The 24,930-nt window shown below is 62.9% G+C and overlaps 2 protein-coding genes across 4 annotated transcripts; one reads left to right on the plus strand and one right to left on the minus strand.

Moving 5' to 3' along the window:
- Positions 1–58: 58 nt before the first annotated feature.
- PLCD3 (phospholipase C delta 3) lies at positions 59–12,211 on the minus strand. The gene is made up of 16 exons (XM_037411014.1): positions 11,986–12,211; positions 9,358–9,519; positions 8,051–8,279; positions 7,841–7,970; positions 7,061–7,286; positions 6,216–6,417; positions 5,973–6,117; positions 5,732–5,884; positions 5,513–5,656; positions 5,304–5,339; positions 4,653–4,812; positions 3,925–4,041; positions 3,681–3,829; positions 2,976–3,111; positions 2,066–2,215; positions 59–1,983 (listed from the first exon to the last, which is right to left on the minus strand). Exons 1-16 carry the CDS (start codon positions 12,086–12,088, stop codon positions 1,895–1,897), a joined length of 2,331 nt encoding a protein of 776 aa, XP_037266911.1. The 5' UTR covers positions 12,089–12,211; the 3' UTR covers positions 59–1,894.
- Positions 12,212–15,872: 3,661 nt separating this feature from the next.
- On the plus strand, positions 15,873–24,333 carry ACBD4 (acyl-CoA binding domain containing 4). 3 transcript variants are annotated; one of them, XM_037411414.1, is made up of 10 exons: positions 15,873–16,007; positions 16,096–16,216; positions 16,297–16,381; positions 16,464–16,584; positions 19,144–19,257; positions 20,464–20,570; positions 21,358–21,508; positions 22,880–23,031; positions 23,375–23,419; positions 23,745–23,855. In XM_037411414.1, exons 1-10 carry the CDS (start codon positions 15,938–15,940, stop codon positions 23,853–23,855), a joined length of 1,077 nt encoding a protein of 358 aa, XP_037267311.1. In that variant the 5' UTR covers positions 15,873–15,937. The 3 variants fall into 3 exon arrangements, with proteins under 3 accessions (XP_037267311.1, XP_037267312.1, XP_037267313.1); XM_037411415.1 differs by lacking the exon at positions 19,144–19,257 and having other exon boundaries at positions 23,745–24,333; XM_037411416.1 differs by lacking the exons at positions 20,464–20,570; positions 21,358–21,508 and having other exon boundaries at positions 23,745–24,333.
- The last annotated feature ends 597 nt before the right edge of the window (positions 24,334–24,930 follow it).

A 24,930-nucleotide genomic window follows, 5' to 3' on the forward strand; every position in this document is an offset into this window, starting at 1 on the left:
GGTTGCTGGACAGTGATGTTTCTCGACAGGGCCGTCTGAGGTAGATGCTTGCTGTGCCGCATGGCTCGGCGCTCCATCGGGACACGGTGGCCGGGCTGCCGAGCCCTCCTGCCTGCCTGGAGGGTGTTTTGCGCTCTGTCCCCTGCTCGGCTGTTTCCCCCCCACTTTGCTCCCTCCTCCATTAAACTCCGTCCTTCCCGTGGGTGCCTAGAGAGGGAGGATGGCACCGTCAGCCGGGAGCATGTCGAGATTTCTTTCTAAGGGCTATTTGTGCAAGCGATGCCTTGTCCCTTCTCCTCCCCAGCCTTGGAGACTCGAACCCTTTGCTCAACAGGGCAAGTGCTGCACCAAGGAGCAGCAGCGCCCAAAGATACGGGGGGACTCGGCTCTTTGCTGCCTCCAGAGCTTGTCTGGCACACCCTGCTCTGCTCAGACTCCTGGGGCTCATTCCACTCTGCCACCCCCTGTAATGCTGGGGCTGCGGGCATCAGGGAGCTGTTCCGTCACTGTTGCCACTGCTGCTGCGCCTCAGGGCTCTGCTCAGCTGTTTTTCTCTGGAAGCATGGAAATACGGATACACATGCACGTGACTGCCCTGCGACACACCATCTGCGTCGCCTCGGGACTTCAGCCTCCTCAACCGCCCTGCTGCCTCTTCCACAAGGCTCATCATCTCATGGTATGGGAACCTCCAAGGTAAATGAAATGTTTTCTTTCATGGAAACCTTTATCCTATCAAGATATCTCGGGAAACAAGCACACGGGCAGCCTGCCACCTTCCGCTGTGATGTGAACTATGTCTGCAAAATGCTCTGAGATGCTCCTGCCCTCCCAGCCAAAGGTTTACAAAGCTGCACACCAAGGCCAAGACCCCATCTATGCACTCCCATGCCTCCCTGTCCCTCTGTGTCCCCGTCGTGGCATGCCACGGACCCCAGGGGCTTTTGCTCACCCTGGCCTGGACCTGCCGGGCCTCAGTGGGGGACCCAGGAGCTCATCACGTCCCCCCCAGCAGCGCCATTGCATCCCCCTTGCTTGGGGTCCCATGTCACCTATGCAAGTACCTCTGTGTCCCCGCTTTGTTGCCGGTGTCCTGGGCTGGGTGCAGGTGGGGGGGTGTCCAGTGGGACCCTCCCCCTGTCCCTGTGGCAGTTTGAGGGCTGCTCAGAGTCTCCCCAGCCCCCATGGGAGCAGCAGCCATGAGTGCTTGGCAGCTCTGCGGGGCAGTGCTGTGTTTTGGGGTAGGCTCAACCCTTCCCCTGCCCTCCCCCCCCCCCCCCCCCCAGGCCCATATTGTCCTGCCCCTCCCCCTCCCCCCTGCAACGGGCCCTGTGAGGTGACTGGGACACCGGGACAGGTTCTGTTAAAATAAAACCTTTATTCAACTGGCTTGACAACAGGGTATAAATCTGTGACTGTCTCCAGTGCTGGAGCAGGGGGCTGGGAGCGTGGCCCCCAGCCAAGCAGAGGCTCAATGCTGTGGGCACATGGTGGCAGGGTCCCCTTGGGGACCTCGTGGTGGTACTGTCCTTGCAGCCCAGGGACGGGCTGGGGTCAGGCATGTCTGAGGGTGGTGATTTTGGGGGTTGCTGCCACCCATCCCACCCTCCCTGGGCTATGCTGGGCTTTCCTTGTTGTCCCCGTGTCTCTGTCCCCTTGGGGTCACAGCCAGGGAGGGGAGGAGGGAGCCAGCGGATAGGGTGGCACTACGGGACATGGAGGGGGTCCCCTGCCCCCTTGAGTCCCCCAACCAGCCCTGCTGTCACTGTGGCCAGGTGAGCAGTGTCCCCAAGCTGTCCCCACGCAGGGAGCGGGGTGTCTGTGGCAGAGGAGGGTGCCCAGCCCATGGAGGAGCACGTTGTCCCCTGCGTGGGGGGCTGGGACCACGGGGATCTCACAGACTCTTGCATCGAATGTGCACGAAGAGCGTGGCGGGGGACAGGGACGCCCCGTCCTTGGAGAGCAGATGGATGTGACGATACCCTGGGGACAGAGATGGGAGCTGAGCGGGTTGGGGGGGGACCGTCCCCATCCCCAGGGGGTGGCGGGGTGGGCACCCACCCACCTTCCCGCATGCTGCCCAGGGGCAGGGTGAACTGCCCCACGAAGTCGTTGCAGGAGGTGCTGTCGTAGTCCTCCACCACGAAGCGCACCAGGGCCAGCTCGGGCGCACGCAGCTGGAAGCTCAGCGTCTCCTCCCAGCGCGGGTTGAAGCCTGTGGCACCGCGACTGGGGTGGGCGCTGCCACCGCGGCCGCTCGCCGCCCCGCACGCAGGGACCAGCCTGACCCACCAGCGTGCTCACCCCTGCCCTGGCGTGGCTGCCATCCTGCGCTGGGGCATGTGGGGACTGGGACAGACTCGGGGAATGGGGGTGGGTGCTGCGGTGGGGCTGGGCTATACTGGGAAATGGGGGTCCTGCTGAGACCACGGTAGAGCATACTGGGGGAAAGGGGGTCGGGCATACTGGGGTTGTCGTGGGGTATACTGGGGAAATGGAGCAGCACTGGGAGGGACTGGGATGTGCTGGGAACCTGCCGCTGTGGGAATCGGGCTGTGCTGGGGGCAGGGCACTGTGGGGACCGGGGCGTACTGGGAAGACTGGGATGTCCTGGGCACCGGTTCAACTGCGGGTGGCAGCTGGGGTGCAGGGGGCAGCAGGTGCCTGGGGTGCTGGGTACCTGAGGGGCCTGCCTCCCCCCGGCATCAGGGTGCCCTGGGGTACCCCCAGGATCAGGCCAGCCCTGGAGACCAGGGTGCCTTGGGTGCCCCTGGGGACTGGGTGCCCTGAGGTGTCCGCAGGGATCGGGTGTCCTGGGGTGTCTGCAGGGACTGGGTGTCCTGGGGCACCCCTAGGCATCAGGGGGCCTTGCGGTGCTCCTGAGGGCTGGGCGTGCTGGAGTACCCTGGGGACCAGGTGCCTGGGGTGTCCCCGTGGGCTGGTGGCCGGGCCGTGGTGGCCTGGCAGGTGCTTACCGTTGTTGAGTTTGTGGTGGGTCTGCTGCTTGCTGCAGTCAGCCGGGATGCCGTGGATCTCCACCCGCACGAAGGGGTCCACGATGGAGCTCCCCTTCTCCCTGTTCAGCTTGGGCAGCTGCTGCGCTGTGATCACCTGGGGGCAGAGGGTGCTGGGGCCAGCAGCACAGGGCACCACGGGGTGGTGGGCCCCAGGAGAAGGGACCTGGGTGGCACATGGGTGGGTGCAAGAACAGGGTTGACGTTCCCAGGAGAAGGCAGTTGGCCAGGTATGGGGATGGGAACAGTGTCACCCAAGAGTAGGGACATTGATGGTACCCAAACAGATGTTAGGACAGGGTCAGTGTCCCCACAAGAGAGGTTGGTGGCACCCAGGAGAGGGTATGCCAGTGGCACCTGGCTGGCCATGGGGTTGGTGTCACCCTGAAGGGATGTGGGTGGCACCTGGCTGAACACAGGGTTGGTGTCACCCTGAAGGGATGTGGGTGGCACCTGGCTGAACACAGGGTTGGTGGCACCCTGAAGGGATGTGGGTGGCACCTGGCTGAACACAGGGTTGGTGGCACCCAGAAGGGACACGGGTGGAACCTGGTTGGGCATGGGGTTGGTGGCGCCTGGTCAGGAATGGGGATGTCATGGGTGTCAGTAGGGACACAGGTGGCACCCACCCGGGTGCAGGGCTGGGGGGGAGTGGGGTGCCCTCACCCTGACATGCAGTGCCAGGTGGTGCGGCCCCTCTCCCGGGGGGCTGCGCAGGCAGGGGGGCTTCAGCACGTAGCCACAGCGCCCGTTGCCCAGGAAGCGCCCGGCATTCAGGTCCATCTCGTAGCCCGGCGTCTGGAAGTTGAGGGCTACTGTGGGGACAGGGGGACGGGGCGTCAGGGCGGGTGACGGCTCCGGACGGGGGGTACCATTTCATGGGGTGCCCCCCAGGGTCTGTCTGTCTCACCCAGCTGGCAGCCGGCATTCCACATCTCCTGCGGGTTGTAGTTGGAGGAGTTCATCTTCAGCCCCAGCGGGTAGATGCGGCTGAGCTGCCGGGTGTTGTACCGGATCAGCGCCGGGCCTGGAGGGGGGTGGCTGAGTGGGGCCGCGGTACCCATGGGTGCCAGCGTGGGGCCCTGCCAGAGGTGATGGTGTCCTGCTGGCACCTGTGTGCCTGGGGACATGGACAAGAGCCTGCCCGGCTGGGTGGACCCAGACCCTGAGGTTCAGACCTCGACCCTGGGCCTTGACCTTGGACCCCTGACCCCAGCCCTCAGACCCTGAATGCTGACCCCGATCCCAATACAAGCCCTGGAGCGCAGACCCCTGGCCCTGGACCCTGACCTTGGCCCCACACCTTTACTTTAGACCCCAGACCCTGACCCCCTGGACCGTAGACCTTGACCCTGACCTTAATCCCAGCCCCACACCCCAGACCTGACCTTGGACCCAGATGCCGCATTCCAAGCCCTGGCTCCAGACCCTTATGGCAGACCCTGACCCTGGACCTGTGACCCTCACCCTGACCTCTGCCCCTAGGCCAGAGCAGCCCAGCTGAGGCCAGCACACCCCTGACCACCACCCGTGGAGCCACCCCAGTGGCAGAGCCCACCAGTCTCAGCCCCATCCTGCATCCCAGTGAGGTCAGGAGCATGGAGCCCCTCTGCCCCATCCCCACCCTGTTGCCCTCACCCGCTTCCTTGATAAGCTTCCGAGCCTTCCTCTCGCTGAAGGAGGACATCTCATAGGGCCGAGGGTGGCGCAGGGCATGGGCCAGGCCAGGGAAGGGGACAGCCTGGCAGTATACCACCATGGCTGACAGTTCCGGGGCCACCTGTGATGCGTCCTTGGCCTGCAGGAGCCACCGTGGTGTCAGGGCCACCCTGGCTCTGGTGGCCACCTGCCTGCCTAAGGGTCTACAGACTCCCCTACCCTGCTAGTGCTGAGTGCTGAGACCCCCAAGGCCATGGAGACCCCCAAAGTGATGGAGAACCTGAAACAATAGAGTGATGGACCCTGAGATGATGGAGGACCCAAGCAGGTTGAGACCCTGAGGCCGTGGAGAACCCAAGGTGATGGACAACCCAAGACAATGGAGAACTTGCAGTGATGGAGACCTTGAGGTGATGGAGAACTGAGGCAATGGAGAACACCCCCTCCCCAGGCAACGGAGACCCCAAGATGGTGGAGACCCTAGAAATGGAGCACCCAGCCCAACGGGGGAGGAGAGAGGCACAGCTGAGGAGTACCCAAGCTCAGACCCCTCTGCCAGCCAGTGACAGCCACTCGCCACCCCCATGGTACCCAACCTGTCAGCCCACCCAGCTCCATCACACAACCCACCTGCAGAGGTTTGATCTCCTGCAGTGACTGCAGCGACTGGAAGAGGAGAGAGCAGGGCAGCGTTAGCGGGTGCTGGCAGTGCCTACCTGCCCGGGGCCCAGCACTGCTGGGACACAGTGGTCCCATGGCACTGCCACGATGCCGTGGTCCTCCGGGGCCACCACGATGCCATGGTTCCCCAGCACCATAGCTCTAGGAAAGCCCCTTACCCGCTGTCTGCTTGTCTCCTGCAGCTTCTCCTCCTCTTCCTCTTCCTCCTCCTCCTCCTTGTGTGGAAGGGATGTGACACCCTGGGGCTCATGCCACAGCTCTGGCAGCTTCTTGCCCTTCACCAGGACCTTCCCCTTCAGCTGCTGCAGGAGGAAGGGCCAAGCTCAGGGCTCGGAGGGGATATGGGGACACGATGGTGGGTGGGCAGGTGGCCTTACCTCTGGGGATGGGAGGTCATGGGGGTCCTGCCCCTCCAGTGGCTGTGTCAGCAGCATGTCCCCCAGGACGGCCTTCATGTGCTGGGCCATGGTGGCCTGCTGCTCCAGTCCACAGTGGTTCTCCAGGGACAGGATGACGGGGTAGGGTGATCGCTGGGGATGGGGACAGGCTGCACTCAGCACTCAGCACTCAGCACCCAGCACCCAGCACCCATCCCAGGGCTGCCAGCACCCAGTTCACCTTGAAGGCATAGTCGCGGATGCTCTCAATGACATCACGGAAGAGGATTTTGGAGGTGAGTGTGTGTCCATGGTAGACGACAGGTTCCCCATCGGAGCCCTCCCAGCAGTCCAGCTCCACGCAACGGCATCCTGCCATCAGTGCCCTGCTACCGCACCATCGCTGGATGAGTCCCTGTGCCACCCTGGCACCCTTGAACCATGGGATCATCTAGGCTTGGAGCATCTGACCAGGGGCACCCACCTGACATAGGCTTCGGTGCTGCTGGTGCCACCAATCTGGTTGCGAGTCAGGTAGGTGTTGTGGGAGGAGGAGATGAAGTAGTGGCACAGGGGCTGGCTCATGTCCTGGTGCACCTTGGTGTGCTCCTGGTTGAGGATGTCACCAGCAGCCGAAAGGAGGTACATCATGAAGCCATCCAGCATCATCAGGTCCTGCTGCCTGGCTGCAGGACACAGTGGCAGGGTGTTGCAGAGGGCTGGCATGCCGCTGGTAGGGTGGCACACCAGGGACTGTCCTCACCTGGGTGTCCCCTGTGTCCCAGCAGTGCCATGTATACCCCAGACTTGGCACTGTGGCACCCAGGGGACACGTAAGTTCCCTTGAGTGTCCCATCTCCATCCTGATGTTACTCATCCTGCTAGTGTCACATTCACCCTGGACCTGGCATGGTGGCACCCATGAGATGTGGAAGTTCCCTGTCCCCACCCTGACATCCTCTGTCCTTCTAGTGCCACGTTCACCCTGCCGTGGTGGGACCCGAGGGACATGGATGTCCCCTGGCAGTGCCACATTGGTGCTAGGGTTGGCACTGTATCACCCCGGAGATGTGGAGGTCCACCTGCTCTCCACCCCCACTTCACATCCCCAGTCCCCACAGTGCCACGTCCACCAGGCACCAACAAAAGTGCTGACACCGGGTGCCACCCCAGGTAAGGGACATGGGGAGATTCATCCAAGCTCTGGAGGAGCCCATAGCAGCTTGGGGGGTGACACCACTAAGCAGGCCCCCATCCCTATGCCATCTGTGACCTCCCTTGGCTCCAGCAGCATCCATGCCACCATTTGGGCAGCGCCCTCAGCCCTACCCTTCTCATTGAGCTCGTAGGCACGGATGACAGCACGGGCCTGGCGCAGGCTGGCATCCTCGCCCTGATCCCGTAGGAAATCCTGCAGCTCCTCAGCCGACAGGATGCAGTCCTCGCCCGAGTAACGCCTGAAAAGCTCCTCCAGCTCCGGCCGCTGCAGTAGCCGTCGGCAAAACTCCTCCAGCTCCCGGCCCTCCAGCCGCTCATCGCCTGAGCGGTCGCACTCCTGATGGAGCCACAGCCCAACCTCAGGGACCGTCCCCTGCCCGTGGGGAGGGAGGGGTACGGCCACCCCATCTCGTCCTGCCTGTCCCCTGGGGTGGGCAGCGTGTGTGATGAGTTTGCAGGGGCTCCGCTACTGGCATGAGGGCTTAGAGATGGATTGTGCCGAGGGGGATGGGAGGCATGTCCCCTCTGTGCCCCCACCCACGGCCCTCTGACCCTACAGTGTGGGATGGAGCAGAGCAGAGCACCATCCCTCAGCTTCCCCACTTGAAAAGGGACCTTGGGAGATGACCATGGGGACAGCACCCCATGGGGGGAAAACGTCATACCTTGGGGACCTACACAGCAGTGGTGGGGGCAGCTCACCCCACCCCATCATGAGCTCACGCTCACGATGGGACCCAGCCATTGGTGATGGACCCAACCTTTGATGATGGTGGGTGGCTTTGGGTGTGATTGACAGTCCTCTGCACTTGGGGAGGCAGAGGAGGAGCCAGCATTCCCTCCCAGTGACAGCAGCAGGGGACAGTGGGTGATGGAGCACTGGACAAGTACCTTGAAGAGCTTGTAGGCATAGACATCATCCATGTCAATGTTGATCATCCTCAGCATGCTCTTCACCTCTCGGAAAGACATCTTGTTGTCCTTGTTCCTGTCTGCTCGCTGAAGGACCCCATGGATCCAGCTACACCGGGGTAAGGAAACCACCCAGCATCACCCCCACAGCTGTCCCCAACCTGTCCCCAAGCCTCCCACAAAGGATATTGGTCGAGCTTCTCCGGTTGACTCATGGCTTGCAGCTGCCCCATCAGCTTGGTGAGCCCTTGCACCCAGTGGCGGGCGTCCTCCTCGCCCCGGGCAGCCAGGTCAAGGTTCTTTCGCTTGCCCTTGAAGACGAGGGTGAAGCAGTGCTGCTCGGGGAAGGCGGCACCGTACTTGCGTAGACCCTCTGACTGGTGTCCCTCACGCACCCCCTCAATGTGCATCACAGAGACTGCAGGGACAGGTGTGGTGACAGGGCCACCCCGGGGATGGAGGTGGTCCCTCAGCATTTCCCCACCCATGAGCATCCTGCAAAACATCCTGGCTGCTGATGAACACCCCGCGTGTCCCCAGGGGCACCTCAAGGGACTTGGGGTTTGGCCTCTGTTGATGCTGCAGCCGGGCTTAACCCGCTAATCCCAGGCGAGACAGGAGCAGTGGCCACTGTCCCCTGTGGGGATGGGGACAGGGACGCCAGTGGGGGGTGGAGCTGTCTTGCAGCGGTGCCAGCTCTGGGCACTCATCCAGATGAGGGGGTGGAAAGAGACGGGTGACGCTGGGGAGCAGGGACAGAGTCTGGCCAGGATGGGGGCAGGACCTTGTGCTGGTCCCAAGGGGGTTGGGGGGAGGGTGTGAGCTCTGGGGGCTCAGCCTGGGGTGCACTGGGCTGTAATGGGATGCACTGGGGTGCACTGGGAAGTACCGGAAGGCACTGGGAGGCACTGGGTGCAACGGGCTGGGGTCCAGGTCCTGGGCAGCAGTCCATGTTCTGGACTGGGGTCTACATCGTGGGTCAGGGTCTGGGTCCCAGGCTGGGGGTGCAGGTCCCAGATCGGAGCCTGGGGTCTGGAGGGGGGGCCTGGAGGCTGGGGGTTGTGGGTGGGCAAGGCGCCTGGACTGGGAGCTGGGTGCTGGATTGGGGTCTGGGTCCCAGGGTTGCACATGCGGGTCCAGGTCCCAGGTTGGGGACTTGGTCCTGGGTAGGGGTCCAGGTCCTGGGGTTGGGTCTGGGTCCTGGGTGGGGGTCCTGCATGGGGGTTTGGATCTCAGGGTGGGGGTCCAGGTCCCAGGTTGCGGGCTAGGTCCTGGGTTAGGATCTGGGTCTTGGGATGGGGTCTGGGTCCCAGGTGAGAGTCAGGGTCGGGGTCCCCATCCTGGGTGGGGGTCTGAGCTCTGGCTTATGCCCAGGTCCCCATGGGCAGGTTTGGGGTGCTGCCCAGGTCCCAACCCCTCCCTGCAGCTCGAGGCTGTGCAGGACATGGCCAGGGTCCCTGAGCCCCCGCGGGACGGTCCCCAGCGCCAGCACTCACAGCTCTGCTGGGAGCGAGTGCGTCCAAAGCGCCCCTCGAAGCAGACCGTCACCCCGTCCTCCTGCAGGCGGAAGAGCCGCTCCCTGGGGCACCCCCGGGACTTGATCTTCCGGAAAATGGATCCCCGCAGCATCCGCTGGACGTCCTCATCCTCCGTCAGGCCTGGGGGGACCAGCCCGTGGGCACCCTGCACAGCTACTGAGGGGAACTGGGGGGCACTGGGAGGTACTGGAGGCTCTGAGTGGGGACTGGGTGGGAGTGGAGGGAGTTCAGTGCATACCTGTGTGCACGCCTGCATGTGTCCATCTCCACACATCCCATGGGATGGGGTGGGATGGGAAGGGGTGGGGTGGGCTGCGTGGGATGGCGTGGGACAGACAGGACAGTATGGGACAGATGGGACAGGACAGACATGGTGTGACAGGACAGGGTGGGATGGGATGGATGGGACAGAATGGCACAGCGTGGAATGGGACAGAATGGAGAGGTGGAACAGGACAGGATGGGATGGACAGGAGAGGGGGATGAGATGGGGCATATATGACATGATGGGACAGCACAGACAGGACATGACAGGACAAGATGGGACAGGACAGGATGGGACAGAGTGAGCAGGACAAACACGACAGGATGGGACAGGATGGGATGTGATATCACAGGATAGGACAGGGCAGACAGGGCAGCATGGGACATGAGGAGACTGATGGGACAGGACAGATAGTTTGGGATGGGGTGGGATGGGATGGTGTCATATGGGATGGGATGGTACAGGATGGGATGCGATGCGATGGGACAGGGCAGACAGGTGAGGACAGACAGGACAAGCCACTGCCACCGGGCCCCTGTGGGACACTGTGCGGCCGGCTAGGGGACAGGGCCTAGCAGCGTGGTGGCAGAGCCCTGCTCACACCACCGAGCCCAGCTGCTAAATCCTAGGAAAGCTGCACAAATCCCACGTGGGGGGTGCCAGGGTGGTGCTGGCGGCAGAGGTCAGGCTGGGAATGATGACAGGGTGGCCTCAGGGGACATGCGGACCCACGCCTACCCAGGGCTTACAGAGGGGCTGGGACTTTTCCATCTATTCTCCAGAGAGAAGTTATTTCCTCCTTTTGTTTGGGCAACCACTCCTTAAGAACAGCCCCAGAGCCTGTATGCCTGCTCTGGCCGCAGGCGCTGCTCCTGGGCTGGAAAATGGTGGGTATGGGGCTGAGCAGGGGCATCCCGAGCCAGCCATGGCCTTGGGGATGCAGCCACGAGCTGCCATCACTCCTGCCTGTCACATCCTGTCCATGGTGCAGGGTTGAGGACCCCTTCAGGGGGCAGGTACATACACACAGATGCATGGATACACAAGCATACGGATGCACAGATGTATGGACGCATGGATACACGGATGGACACATAGATTGTCGGACGTGCGGGCATATGAGGTCATGGGTGCACAACTGGATGTGTGGACACATGGATGCACAAGTATATGGACGCACAGATGCATGGATACAGGCACTTAGGCACATGTGATGGACGGACATACAGATGCTCGGACACACGAGCACATGGGGGGGGCACAGGTGCACAGGCATATGAACACAGACGCAGGGATGCACGGATATACAGATGCAGGGATGTATGGATACACGGGTGCACGGACACAGATGCAGGGACAGATGGATGTGCTGATGCAAGGACACGCAGACATGTAGACACATGGATACACGAGTGCACAAGCATGTGGATGCACAGACCCACGGACGGATGGACACAGGGACACACAGAGCTGCAGCAGACACATGGCCACAGCAAGCACAGCTCCGGGCATATAGTTGCATGCCCAAAGCCACACGCGGGGCCAGTGCAGCAGTGGGAGCAAAGCCCTCCCCCCACGGCACAACCGCTGCTCTGCCTGCTGCTTCCACACAGGACCGGGCCTGGCTGCGCACCCTGACTCCCCCCAGGCACCCCCTCCCCTCCCTGTGCCGCACCAAGCTGCTGCAGGGTCAGCCCTGGCCGACAGTGCTGCGGGCAGCAGCCTCGAGTGGGGAAACTGAAGCAGGGTGAGGGTCCCAGAGAGCTGGAGCTGAGCCTTGGGGGCAACGAATACCCCCAAACAGGAGGGCTCTTGTCACCTGTGATGTGGCCAAACCTTGACCCCACTGCTCCCCAACATCTGGGGCAATACATAGCTATTCCGGGGCTACCTTGGGGACCCCTCCCAGCCACGGGGACCCTTCCCTGCTGTGGGGAAAACCATCCGCCTTGGGGACCCTCCCAGCCATGGGGACCCATCCCTGCCATGAGAGACCCCATCCACTTTGGAGACACTTCTTGGTATGAGGACCCTCATGGCCATGGGGTCCCCTCCTCATGTGAGAACCTCACACAATCACGGGGACCCTTTCCTGCATGGGGTCCCTGGCTACCTTGAGGACCCCCTTCGAGCTATGGGGACCCATCCTGCCATGGGGCTCCCCATCCACTTCGGGGACTCTTCCAGCCACGGAGATCCCTCCCGGGACGCCCGCTGGCAGAGTTTCTGCCCGGTCCCCACCCCTGCCCGCCCCGTCAGGTGCCCCGTTCCCTCCTGTTCCCTCCCGTTCCTCCCACACCGGGACCGGCCCCAGGACTCACCCATTTTCTTCAAGGCTCTGCCGGGCCGGCGGGGGCCACCGGAGACGTCCGGGGGGGAGCGGGGCTGCTCGGCGGTGGGACGCGCCCTCCTGCCGCAGATCATGGTGCGGGGCCGGTAGCCCTGGTGCTCCCGGTAGCCCCGGTCCTGGCGGTGTCCCCGGTACCCCCGGTGCTCCCGGTCCCGGCGGTGCCCCCAGCCGGTGCAGCCGGGCTGAGCGGCGGCGGCGGCCGGGGCTGGGGCTGGGCTGGGGCTGGGCTGGGGCTGGGCGGCCCCGCCGGGACCGAGGCCGGGCACGGGGAGGTACCGGGAGGAGCCACATTTCAGCCCGGCCGCCGTTAACTGTTTGTGCCGGCCCGGGCCGAGCGGTGGCTGCCGGTGGTGGTCGGCACCGGGACGGGTCGGCATCGGAATGGGTCGGCAACCGGGATGGGTCGGCACCGGGGTCTGGTCTGCACCGGGACGGGTCTGCACCGGGATGGGTCTGGCCGGTCTGAACCGGGGGTCGTTCTGCAGCGGGAACGGGACGAGGTCCCGGTGTGCAGCCGGTGGGTTGTACGGCACCGGGCGGGGGTCCCACACTGCACCGGGTACAGCCCGAAGGGCCGGTCTGGCCCCCCGCAACAGACTGCGGGTCCCCACCTCCCCCAGGGGTCTGCCTGCACCGGGGAGTTGCCCAAGGTACCCCGCTTTGCTCGGGGGACACAGCTGCCTGCTGCCAGTCCCACCCCGGTACCGCCGGTGGGGACCCAGGGGACACCCTCCACCAGTGGTGTTTTTCCCCAGGGCCAGGGCGGCAGTGGCACTGCCAACAGCTGCCCAGACCCCGGGTGGGACAGTTGGGCACCCAGAGGTGGTGGCAGGGCAGCCTAGGCCAACGTCTGGGCACCCTGGGCAACATCTGGGCACCCTGGGTGGCACCTGAGTGTCCTGGGTGATGCCTGAGTATCCTGGGGCAACATTTGGACACCTAAGGCAACATCTGAGCATCCTGGGTAATATCTGAGTATCCTGGAACAACATCTGGACATTCAGGGCAACATCTGGGCACCTTGAGGTGACATTTGTGCACCCTGTGTGATCTTTGGTTGTCCCGGAGCAACATCTGTACATGCAGGGCAGCATCTGGCATTCTAGGGCAATATCTGGGCATCTGGGGTGGGGGTGGGGGCGGGGAATGGGATAGTATCTGTGTATCCTGGGCAACTTCTAGACACCCTGGGGTAACATCTCGGCATCTTGGGTAGTATATGGCTATACTGGGATAACACCTGGATGCCCAGAGCAAAATCTGGGCACCCCTGAGACAATCTTTAGTTAACCTGGAGCAACACCTGCATATGCAGGGCAACATCTGGGCAGCCTGGGGCAGTATCTAGGTGCTGCAGTTCAAGACCTGGGCAACCCACACAACATCTGGACAGCTGGGGACACATCTGGGCAGCCCCTTGGCTGTATTGGGGTAGATACAGCCATCCCCAAATCTTTTGGGTACACGAGGACGCAGGGATTTCTCACCAGGGACAGCCCAGCCAAGGGCAGTGCCCTGTTCTGTTTGGGTCGAGGCTCTTACCACCCCAGGAGGTGCAAAACATGTTGAATTTATTTATACAAAATGTATCTTGCTCTGCTGAAAAACTTTAGGGTAAGCAGCCACAGCCACCCCAAAAATGCACTTGCAACCCCATAACTGGGCTCGGCTCCAAGTGCTCTTCCTCCTATGGGAATTGCATTGCCAGGAATTCAGCAATGGATGCATTGACCTGGTGCAATGACTGGGATAAACACCTCTCGCTGCAAAATCCACAGCAAAGATAAATCCTGGTTGCTATCCTGCCTCTCCCGCGGCGTTGTTATTTTCTAGCCCCTGTGAGCGATTTGGAAGGAGCCCCATGGAAAGCAGCAACTCACATTCCTGGCCGCTTATAGCACAGCACGTGTCCCTGTGAATCACTGCTCGGGATTCAGGGTTGGTTTTTGCAGTGAGTCAGAGCCAGCGAGGCCGCGCTGCTGTCCCGGAGCAGAAATCCTGAGTCAGAGCTCAGAAATGGCAGGAGGTTTAAAAAGCTTTGCTGCTTTTTTTTCTGGATCTTGAATTTATAGAGGAAATATTTCCCCAGGGTACATGGGGTAGGAATTAGGAGGTTTGGGGCAGGGCACTTGGATTTGGGATTTAGAGGTGGGATTAAGGGAAATTGCCCAAACTGTAGGAAAACAGGAGCATGGGGCAATGATGGAGCATGGCACGGGGCTGCTGAGAGCTGCTTTGCATCCCCCTCCCAGCAACCAGCCCTGGGCAAGGGTCAGATCCAGGTGGACCCCAGGGAACTGCAGAACATCCTGCAGCCCCAGAGCACCTTGTACCTCCAGGTGACCCATGTCCCTACGTCCCCCATGTCCCCAGAGCACCCTGTCTTCAAGAAAAGCCCTCAGAGCAGAGGGTGAAGCTGCTTCACCCCAGGGGCTTCAGGACTCCAGATTTTGCCCCTTCCTTACTATCATAATTAATAGTTCGATAATTAACAGTAAGCAATTGCTCTGCTAGAACCCAGCTGTCCCCTGCCCCACGCAACAGGACTGTGCCCCTGCCCAGTGCCTCAGTGACATTGCTCCAGTGCAATGTCCCAGTTTCCCAGTGCAATATCCTGGTGTCCCAGTGCATTCCCCTGGAGCCCTTGGTATGTGGCCCCAGCACACTGTCCCCATGCCTGGTGCATTGTTGAAGTGCATTGTCTTGATGTCACAGTGTACAGCTCCACTGTCCCCATGAGTGGCCCAGTATCCTGGATGATTTTCCTAGTGCCCCAGAGCATTGCCCTGCCCTGCTGCCCCACTGCATCACCCCACAGGATTGCTGCACTGTCAAGGGCACCTGGCTGCGTGCTCCTGCTGCACAGCCCAGGTGGGCCAGTGCAAGACCCTATGCGCCGTCCCAGTGCACTGTCCCTGTGCATCACCCCGTGCCCTGGTGCAATGTCCTGGAGCATTGCAACACCGTTGGTGCATTGCACCGGAGCACTGTCCTGTTGCACCATCCCACTGCACCATGCCAGTGCACTGTTCCTGTGCACGGGAGCACTGCCCCACTGCACTGTGCTGGAGCACAGCTCAGAGCACAGGTTCATTCTCCTGGTACACTGGTGCACTGTCTCGCTGCGTTACCCAGTGCGCTGCCCCATTGCACTGTTCTTGTGCACTATCCCAGTGCACAGGGTCACTATCACAGGGCACTGGTGCACTATCACTTTGTGCTGTGCCATTGCACTGTGTGGTGCACTGTCCTGGCACTGCCCCGGTGCACAGGGTTACTCTCCCGGTGCATAGTCCCTGGTGCATAGTCCTGGTGCATAGTCCTGGTGCACAGGGTCACTCTCCTGGTGCACTGTCCCAGTGCACACGCTCGTCATCCAGGTGCACGGTCCCAGTGCACGGGCTTGCTGACCCAGTGTCGCAGTGCACAGGGTCATGGTCCTGGTGCGCGGGGTCCCGGTCCTGGTGCACAGTTCCAGTGCACAGGGTCCTTGTCCCAGTGCACATGGTCATGGTCCTGGTGCACAGGGTCATGATCCCGGCGCACGGGCTCTCTGTCCCGGTGCACAGGGTCCCGGTACACCTATCGAGCCGCTGGGGGGGACCTCTCCGCTGCAGTACCGCCTGTAGCCCGCAAGGGGGCGTCACGGTGGGACCGTCCCTCGCGCCCCGGCCTGCGGCGCGCTCTACAGCAACCCAGCAGGGGGCGCGCACGCCGCGCCTCACCATTGGCTGCGGCGCAGCGGGACCGAGGGGGCGGGAAAGGGGCAACACCGCCCCCTCGCAAGCGGCACGCTGATTGGGCGCGACGCGGGGGGAGCCGATAGAAGGCTGGCGCTGATTGGCCCCCACTCTCTCCCCTCACGGAGAGAGACACGCAGCGGGGCCGGTGCCAGCGCCAGTGCCGGGGCCGGTGGCGCCGCCATGGAGGAGGCGGGTTGCGGGGCGCAGTTCCGCGCTGCCGTTCAGGTTATCCAAGGGCTGCCCCGAAGCGGTGAGTAGGGGCCGGGAACGGGACCGGTACCGCGGCCACAGCGCCCCGAGCCCGCTCCCGGCTCCGCTGAGGCCGTGTCGCGTCGCAGGTTCGTACCGTCCATCCTATGAGGAAATGCTGCGTTTCTATAGCTACTACAAGCAGGCGACGGCGGGGCACTGCCAAGGCCCAAGGCCCGGCTTTTGGGACCCCATCGGCCGGTACAAGTGGTAAGGCCCCCGCGGGGGGTGGCCCACTTCGGGTCCAGTCCACCCCCTGCTCCCCACCTCACGGCTGCTGTCACCCACAGGGATGCCTGGCACAGCCTGGGGAGGATGTCCAAGGAGGAGGCAATGGCGGCTTATGTGGCTGAGATGAAGAAGGTGGCCCAAAAGGTAAAGGGGAGAGGGAGAGCAGCTGGGCTGGGGTGCTCAGGGGTGCTCGGTGGTGCCCGTCCCAAGCTGCGTCCCTCCCCAGATCATTGACACGGTACCCATGGATGAGATGACAGAGGAGATGTTCAGGTACTTCGAGCCGCTCTATGAGGTGATCCATGACATGCCCCGGCCCCCAGAGACCTTCTTTAAGAAGAAAGGGGGTGAGTGAGAGTCGCTGAGCCCTGCTTGTCCCTGGGGCATCACCTCTGTGCCATCCTCTTCTCTCCTGGCACATCACTCGTGCTGTTCCCTGCTTGCTTCTGCACCGGTACAGCCATCACCCCAGTGCTCTGCGCTCCCCCAGGGCACATCCTTCTGTTACTCCCTGAGGGGGGTGTCCACGTCCCTTCTGACTCCCCTGCTGTGGTGCAGCTGCAGCTGAGCTGCTTGTTTGAGCACGACCACTCAAGTGTCTCTTCAAGTGATAGAGGTGCCTCTTCAGTCTGGGCTTTCTCTGCAAAACTTTGAAGTGAGAACTCGAGATTTGGCTTCCAAATGCCCCTTGGCCCAAATCCCTGTACACAGTAGAGCAGGGGATCGGTTCCCACGGAGCACTGCTGCAGGGAGGCTGTGCTTTGTCTTGGTGCTGGCCCACTTACGGTCAGGGCAGGCTGTGTACAGGGAGGCTGGATCATCTGATGTAAACATCTGAATAGGCTGGCTAGTTTTTGCAGCAGAGTGGATGTGGAGAAACTGGGGTTGAGAAATGGCATTACCGGGACAGCCTTGTGCTAGAGAAGAGTCCTTCCCAGCCTTTTCCATGCCTGTGGCTGCTCAGATACCTCCTCATGCTGGGAGGTATCTGAGAACCTGTCCCACCCCTGGAGCAAGGCAGTCCTCGGTGTATCTGATTTGTGAGAAGCATCCAACGGAGCGAGGGGCTGGTTGTGGTGGTTCAGAAAGGTGTCGGCTACTGCAGAGCAAACCGAACACTGCACATCTGGAGGTCTGGCTGTGCCGCATCTTCAGTAGATTAGCTCAGCAGCAGATGATCTTTCAGGGTATATTCACAGGGAGTGTGTAAGCTGTCAGTGCTTTGCTAATGCTGGAACAGCACTGACAAATAGACTCCCTCCCTGCCTGTCCCCAGGCATCTGTCCTGCACTTGACAGCTACTGTCACCTCCTGCTTCCAACAAGGATGTCAAAAACATGCCTGTAAGGCTTGGCCTCAGGATGGCTGCTCCTTCCTGTGGTACCCCAGCGCTTTTGTTCTCCATTTTGATGCATAATGCTTTTAAAAGGCAAATAGACTTAATTTTTCTCTGGAACATAAAGGCTGGGTCTAAACTCCCACTTGGGAGTGTCGTACTGCATCAGCGTCACTTATAAATGACACAGTCGCTTATATCTGAACCTGGTAGCGTCTGTGGAGCAAGTGAGCGCAAAGTGCCTGAAACGCTGGTGTAAACTGCTGAACTTCTTAAGCTGTTGAGTCATTTGTGTTAAAGGTCCTCAAACCCACATATAGATTTTGTGCGGTTGTAGCTTTGTTACTGATAATCCAAAGGAGAAAGGTGATTTTAGACACTGTGGCAGGTGAGAGTGGAGCATGGCAGGTGTGGGGCCCTTGGCAGCTGTGGAGGTTTTTGGGGACAGAGGTGCTGCACGGTGGCACTCTGGGCAGATTTGGTTTTATGTATTTCCGAAGTCAACACACTGTAAAGTGGCACTTGGAACCCAAATCGTGAATGGTTCAGGGTCCCAATGGATTTCCAGTCAGCAGAGCTTTCACCAGCGTCTTCTACGTGTACACCAAGACTCTGAAGCAACTGGGAACCAATAATTAAGCCCTTAATGCATGGGCCTGATGCCATTCGCCAGCCCTGCAGGCACAGGGGGCCCGGTGCTGGAGCCAGGCCTGTCCTGACATGGTGATGTGTGTGGTGACGGGACCCTGCCTGCACCCACCCACCCCTGTGGGTCACAGCACACACACCGAGGAGAGATTTGGGAACGGTGGTGCTCCCTGAGCAGAGCGGCCCTGGCACTGACTCCAGTGCAGGGTGCGGGTTAAACCCGCAGGGAGTTCAGTCACCTGGGCTGGGCTCTGAGGGGTACCACAGCCGTGGGTCTGCTGTAATGATGACGGAGGGTTGGAAATGGTGGAGATGTGCAGGCAGGGCAGCGTTGCCACATCCCTGCCAGGACAGGAGCAGGGAGCAAAGTCCCAGGCTGCTGAAAGTGTGGCAGGGCTTAACCCCACGGACTCCGTGGGGCGGTGGGGAGGGCTGGATCCCTGGGCTGGCAGCTGCCCCAGGCCCTCCCTGGGGTGCTGCTGCCTGCTGGAAGCCATCGCAGGTGATGGCAGCGTGTGCTGCCTAGACAAGGCTGTCCCCAGCCAATGTTTCTTGCATTAGGCTCTGTTAGTTACCGAGGGTGTGCCATGTGCCCTGCCAGGGGACAAGGACGGTGGCCGTCACTCGTTGGTGTTTACCCAGTTGTTGGCCAGTGCTGATCCCTCTGCCTGCTGCTGCAGAGGCTTGGTGGACGGGGGCCAGCAAGACAGCCTGCATGGGGCAGACCCTGCTGACCGTTTGAGTTTGTGTTGATTCCTGGGCCGTTGTCAAACAGAGCCAGCCCCTCTCCATCTCTGCCCGGCATCAGCATGTCCCCCAGCCACTCTGGCAGTGAAGCAGTGCCAAGCCCAGCCTGCAGAGAGCCCGTGCTGCCAGGATCACCTGCAGTGCTTTAATTCTCCTCTGCCCCTTCTCCCTGCAGGCAGCCAGGAGCGGGCAGCAGACCCCAGCCAGGACAGCCCAGAGAGCAGCCCAGCTGCAGAGCGCCCCGAAGACACCCTGCCCAGGGAGCAGCAGAATGGGCAGCACGTGCCAGGTTGGTCTCCCTGGTGTGGCCAGCACCTGGTAGAGACCCTGTGGAGAAGGTGCTGGTGGTAGGGCTGAGCCTCCATCCGCCCACAGAGCTGTTGGCTTCAGGCACCTCTGGTCCAATCCTGCTGGTGTTTCAGGCATTGCCTGAGTCACAGCGAGCTGGAGCTTTTCCTGGGTCTGGCTTTCAGTGCTGTTCTTGATGCCGGGGTAACCCTGGGTGTGTTGGTTTGACTGTTACTCTTACCTGTGCAAAGGGGCCTGATTCTGCTAAACCACAGTGGGAAGCGAGGGTGTTGCCCTGTGGACTGGGACAACATCACCCTGGAAGGTCCATGTTCTGGGAGGGGATGTTCTCCCTCTGCTCAAGCCAAGTCCACCCCTTCCATGGCACTGGGAGCCCCAGTGCCAAGCCCCAGCCCTCCCTGCCTGTGCCGTGGCTGACTCCTTGGTCCTGGCTTGTAGAGCCCCTTGTACCCTCACCCACCCACTCCGTGTGCCTGCTTTGAGGGCACACGTGGCTCTCCCACCCCAGAGAGGAGAGGCCTCTCGCTGTGCCTGGAGTTGGGTAGGGTGCTCTGGGGAGGCGCTCTTCCTGCTGCCATCCTGGCCCTCCCCCAGAGGAGCATATATGGTCACTGAGCAAGTGCCTGTGTCCAGGCCATGCCCTTCCTCCACCCTCGAGTGTGCCGGGGCTGGCAGCACGCAGGGAGCTGGGCACTGTCCCTGCCCGTGCAGTGGGGTGTGCTGCCATGCTGGTGGCAGTTGGTGTTGTGCAAACAGTCCCCGCTCCCTGCCAGAGCAGCCAGGACCGTGGATCCTGCTGGAGGGGCTCCCCACCATGCCGAGGTTTTGGCTGGCCACCACGGCAGCCCTCTCCCCACATGTGGGCAGAGCAACCCCCCATAAAATGGCACTGTGTCAGGGCATGCCTGCCCGCGAGGGGCTTTGCGACACCGTGGACAGAAGGGGGAATTGGGTCCTTGGATCAGGGCCACAGTCTGGGCAGTAGTAACAGCTGGTTCCTTCCCCCTCTGTGCCTCAGTTTCCTTCTCCTCCTGCCTCACCTTGTGCACGCAGATGCTGCCGTCTTTCCCGCTTGTGGACCTATTGCCTTGTGGCTGCGCTGAGCTTCTGCTGCCCTTCGGACACGGCTGAAACACCTCTGCCCCACCGGTGCTGCCCGCGGCTGAGCCGTGTCCTTCCCTTCCAGGAGGTGGGCTGGCTTCTGCCACCGAGGCACTTGAGGGTAGCCAGGTGACCAGTGACTCCGAGGGGGATGTGTACTGCGATACCCTGGAGCAGATGGAGCCTGAGCAGGTAATGGAGGGCTGGGAAGCGCTGGGGTCCAGCCGCAACACGGCAGAGGCTTTGCCTGCTGCTAGCCCTGCCCTGTCTGCCCTGTACAGGCCGATCTCTCCATAACCTTGGCTCCCCCAGCTCTGCATGCCACTGCTTGGGACCATCCTGGGAGCCTGGTGGGGCTCCCCAAACCCACGGGGCCATCTGGCTGCACCCCTCTGTGCTCTGTGTCCCTCTTGGAGCCAGGTCCCTGTTGCCAAGGGGAGGCTGAGGAGCCCTCTGTGCCCCGGCACCACCCACAGCCGCCCTCAGTCCTGCAGTGTGGCTCTAATAGGGGGCACTGGTGGGCTGCTGAGGCTGAGTGAGGCCAGTAGCCTCCAGCAGGGCTGGTGCGGGGCCCTTGCTTGCACCCCTGGCAGTTGTGGTCTGCTCCCCGCTCCAGGGCAGCGCAGCTGCCACCAGCAGCATTCAGCACTTGCGCTGCTATGGGGCGGCTCAGTGGACCTGGCGGGCAGGAGGGAGGAAACCGCCTGGCTTCTCCCCGGGGCTCTTTTGCCGTCTCCAGCCTGGGCACCTCGCTTCCCTCCGGGGTCCTAGGGCTCTGCAGCCTCCGATACCAAGTGCTGACTGGTGTTGCCAGAGGGATTTGGCTTCGCTCAGCCCCATGCGCCCTCCACCACCAAAAATGCCACCATGGGGCAGGGGGAGAGACACCACCGCCACCCTGACATCACCTGCCGTGCCACCGCAGCCCCCAGGGTGGGGAGCGGGGGTCTCAGGGCCCTTCTTCTTTCCCCTTGCACAGGCTGGGCAGCCGCTGGGTCTCTCCCCAAATGGTGGCCAGGCCAGGCCTGAGCCCCCAGGGCCTCGCAGCGCTGGGCAGGGAGAGCGGCAGGGAAGCAGAAGACTAGAGGGGAGGAGCAGCGCTGGCCTCGCAGCCCCTGGCTCTGAGAGAGGTGGGTGCAGCGTTTGGCTCCTGCGCGCCTTCCTGCTGCTCCCCCCCACCTCCTGGCTAGCAGGGCCAGGTGCCTGGGGGGCTGTGCAGGGGGTGGAGAGGTGAGGGCTGCGACAAGAGGGGACAGCGTTTGGCTCCAGGACCCCGGGTGGGGGTCATTCAGTAGCTGCAAGAAGTCCCGAGCATCTGCTCTCTTCACCCCTTGGTCCCCGAGCAGTTTGGTGTCTTTAGGACGCATGCCCTGCGTTGCCTGTTTCTCACAACGGTGCTAAATGGCCTAAATTTGGAGGATGTTCGACTGGCTCCCCTCTGGTGGGTGGCAGGGGGCACAGACCCCCACCCGGCTGTGCCCCGCGCTTGCCCGTGGCCCCCGCTGCCGGTGTCTGTGCCTAGTGCCTTTGGAGGTGGGTGTGCTGCGGGGGAGCTCACCCTGGAGCGGAGAGGGTGAAGCTGGGCCCTGTGTCCCTGGAGGCGCTGGCCGTGGGGACACCCTGCACCTGCAGTAGCCACCTGCTGCCGCTGGCGTTTGGGGACAGCCAGGCCCCAAGCTGTGCCACTGCAGAGAGGGGACAAGGAGCCTCCTGCCAGCCTCTGCGGCTTTCCCCAGGTGCAGCTGGGGGGGGGGTTCCACCCCTGGGTGGCATTGTCACCCTCACCCGGGGTGGCAGCTGCTGCCTCACCTGGGCACAGCCCACCCATCTCACCCTTATCTTTCCCTGCCGTTAATGTTTCCACAAACACCCCCGAGGCTGCTTGACCTTGGAAGGTACCGATAAAGCCAGGCTGGGCTGGGTGCCGGTGCAGGGGGGCTGGCAACAAGCCCCCGCCCGTCTCCCGCTCGCAGCACAGGTTATCCGGGTGTTTGCCGGGCTGCAGCCGGGCTGGTTTGGGGCCTTTGCTAAACCCGAGGGCCTGGCAGGGAGGCAGCTGCGCAGACAAGGCGTCCTGCCGGGCCTTTGGCACCCTGCCCTCGCCAGGTGAAGCGAGGTGACCCACATGCACCGCCGTGCCTGCTGCGTCGGTGGGCTGGAGGTCGGCTGCTGCCATGGGGGGGCATGGTGGCCTGTGTCCCCAGGGACGGGCCTGGTGCCAGCTGGTGGAGGGGGACGTGGGCTGCCGGGCTGGGCTGGGAGCTCCCGGCTCTGCCAGGAGGAGCGGCAGCATGGGCAGGGCTGGCAGCGTGCGGGCAGCCTGTGGTGCGGTGCAGGCAGCTGGTGGGATCCACGGCTCACTGTTGGGTCAACCTGGGGGTCCCAGGGGAGCGTGAGGCGGGGCTCAGCCTGCCCTGCCTGATCCCAGCGGGCAGCACTGCCACACGCGCGCTCTGCCTGCCCTGCCACCCCTGAGCGGTGCCCGTCTTTGTGCCCCGCAGGTCTCTGGCTCACTGGTAGTGGCCCTGAGCTCACCCAGGGGCTGCTGGCGGAGCTGGACGCCCGCGTGGCCAGCACTGTCCAGGCCCTGCAGGACGACATGCGGCAAGTGCTGGAGCGCCTGAGCCAGCTGGAGACACTCACCTCCGCGCAGGTACGTGTAGGCCGGGCTGTCGGGGCTTGGCTCTGGGCCCTGCAAACAGGCAGCCTGGGGTAGCCCAGGCGTGGAGGGACCTCGGGGTTTGGTGACACATCCCGGCGGGGCGGAGGCTGGTGCTGCTCTGATCCACCCCGAGGTGCAGCCAGGGAGCTGAGGTGCAGGCAGAGAGCCGCTGCCTCTGTCATTCCCATTGCCCCCGGCGTCCGCGCCTGGCCAGACCCCTTGCAGAAGCCCTGAGCAGGCTCGCTTCTGCCCGCTCCTTCCCTCTCACGGGGACATGGGGGCTGGAAAAAGGGGTTCCCAGCCCCACCTGCACCCCAAACTCTCTCTTTCACAGGGGGACGCAGCTGGGACTGACACTGGCCAGCCGCTTGCTCCACAGGTGAGTCGGAGGGGGAGGCAGTGTTGCGTGGTGGCCCTGCTGCCCCACGGGGCCAGGAGTCACGGTGAGGCAAGGCAGGTTGGGGAAGGGTCCCTCAGCTGGGGCGCAGGTGACGTCCCTGGGGACGTGTCCCCATTGTCCAGGCACCAGGGGCGACTGTGTTGATGCAGGACCTCCACAGGATGACAGATGTGACAAGAACTGCCGGGCTGTGACAGTGGCCTGCTGCTGCCTGCCTTTCAGCAGAGGGCTAGGAGAGTGTGTGGTCACACCGGTGACACTTTTGTCCCCTTCCCCACGCTACCTCTGTCTGTCTCCTCACCAGGCAATGTCCTCGTGGCCCCTGACGGTCTCCCCACGCACCCTGCTCTTCCTCATCACCTGGCCCTTCGTCACCCAGTGGCTGCTGCGCCACTGGCAGGGCAGGAAGAGGTGACCACTTCGTTGTTGCCGCCGCCGCTGGCCCTGGGACAGGGCGCAGGACAGCCCTGCCAGGTTGCCACCACTGCTCCTTCCCCATTCTGCTTAGCACGAGCTGGGGAAGCACCACAGGATCAACGAGGGAATCGCCTCGCGCAACCACAGGATCTCCTGTGGGCCAGGACCCCAGCCCCGAGGAGGGGGGGGAGCCACCGTGTGCCGCCAATTGCCACTGTCACTCTCAGGGTCTCGCCAGCCCCACCAGCACGGCGAAGGGACCAGCCACCTGCGGGGAGCGGGGCGTGGGATTGCCCCGATGGGATCCCTGGGGATCCCCTTGCTACCACACACCGAGGGACTGGCTGCCTGCCGCCACCGTGGGCCCAGTGCTGGGTGGGGGGCAGGGGACGGCAACCGCGGCCCCCCCAGGGACCGGTTCCATGCAGTGCTTGAACATCTGAACCTGCCAGAATTAAAGTTGCCTTTTCAGTTCAGCCCCAGCTGCGCTGCTGCAGGGAGGGGACAGCTGTCACCAGGGCCACACCGGTGTCCCGGCACTGGGCAGAGTGGCATGGTGGCAGCTGGCAGGACAGGGCAGCTGCCAGGTCCTTGCTGCGGGGGGGAGGCTGTCCCCAGACCCCAGCCTTCTCTTTCCCACACGGGGTCCCATCCCCATTCTTGGGGTCCCCACCACCACACGGGGCTGATGGCAGTGCCGCCGCGGGGAGGGCGGCCATGGGCATCTGCCGGCACCCAGCGCAGGCAGGAGCTGCCAGCCCGAGGCCTCCAGCGCTGCCAGGCCCGGGTGACCCGGCGAGGGGGGGCGCTGCCACCGGGGCACCCACCGCCCAAACGAGCCAGAGGGCCGGGGTTGGGCTGGGGGGCTCCTGGGACCCTCCCTCGCCCCACAGCACCTGCTTCCCCTGCTGCCTATTGCTGAGAGGGCCCAGCTGGTGCGGGGGGGGTGGCCAAGGCAGGGCCCCCAGCGCCGTGCCGCTGCCACAGCGGGTAACACATACACACCCCCGCTCCCCGGCCACAGAGCCCCCTGCCCTGCCCGGGGGTCCCCAGGTCGTCTGTCCCACCGGGTG

This window comes from Falco rusticolus, chromosome 18 (assembly GCF_015220075.1).
Source record: "Falco rusticolus isolate bFalRus1 chromosome 18, bFalRus1.pri, whole genome shotgun sequence".
Taxonomy (NCBI): Eukaryota; Metazoa; Chordata; class Aves; order Falconiformes; family Falconidae; genus Falco; species Falco rusticolus.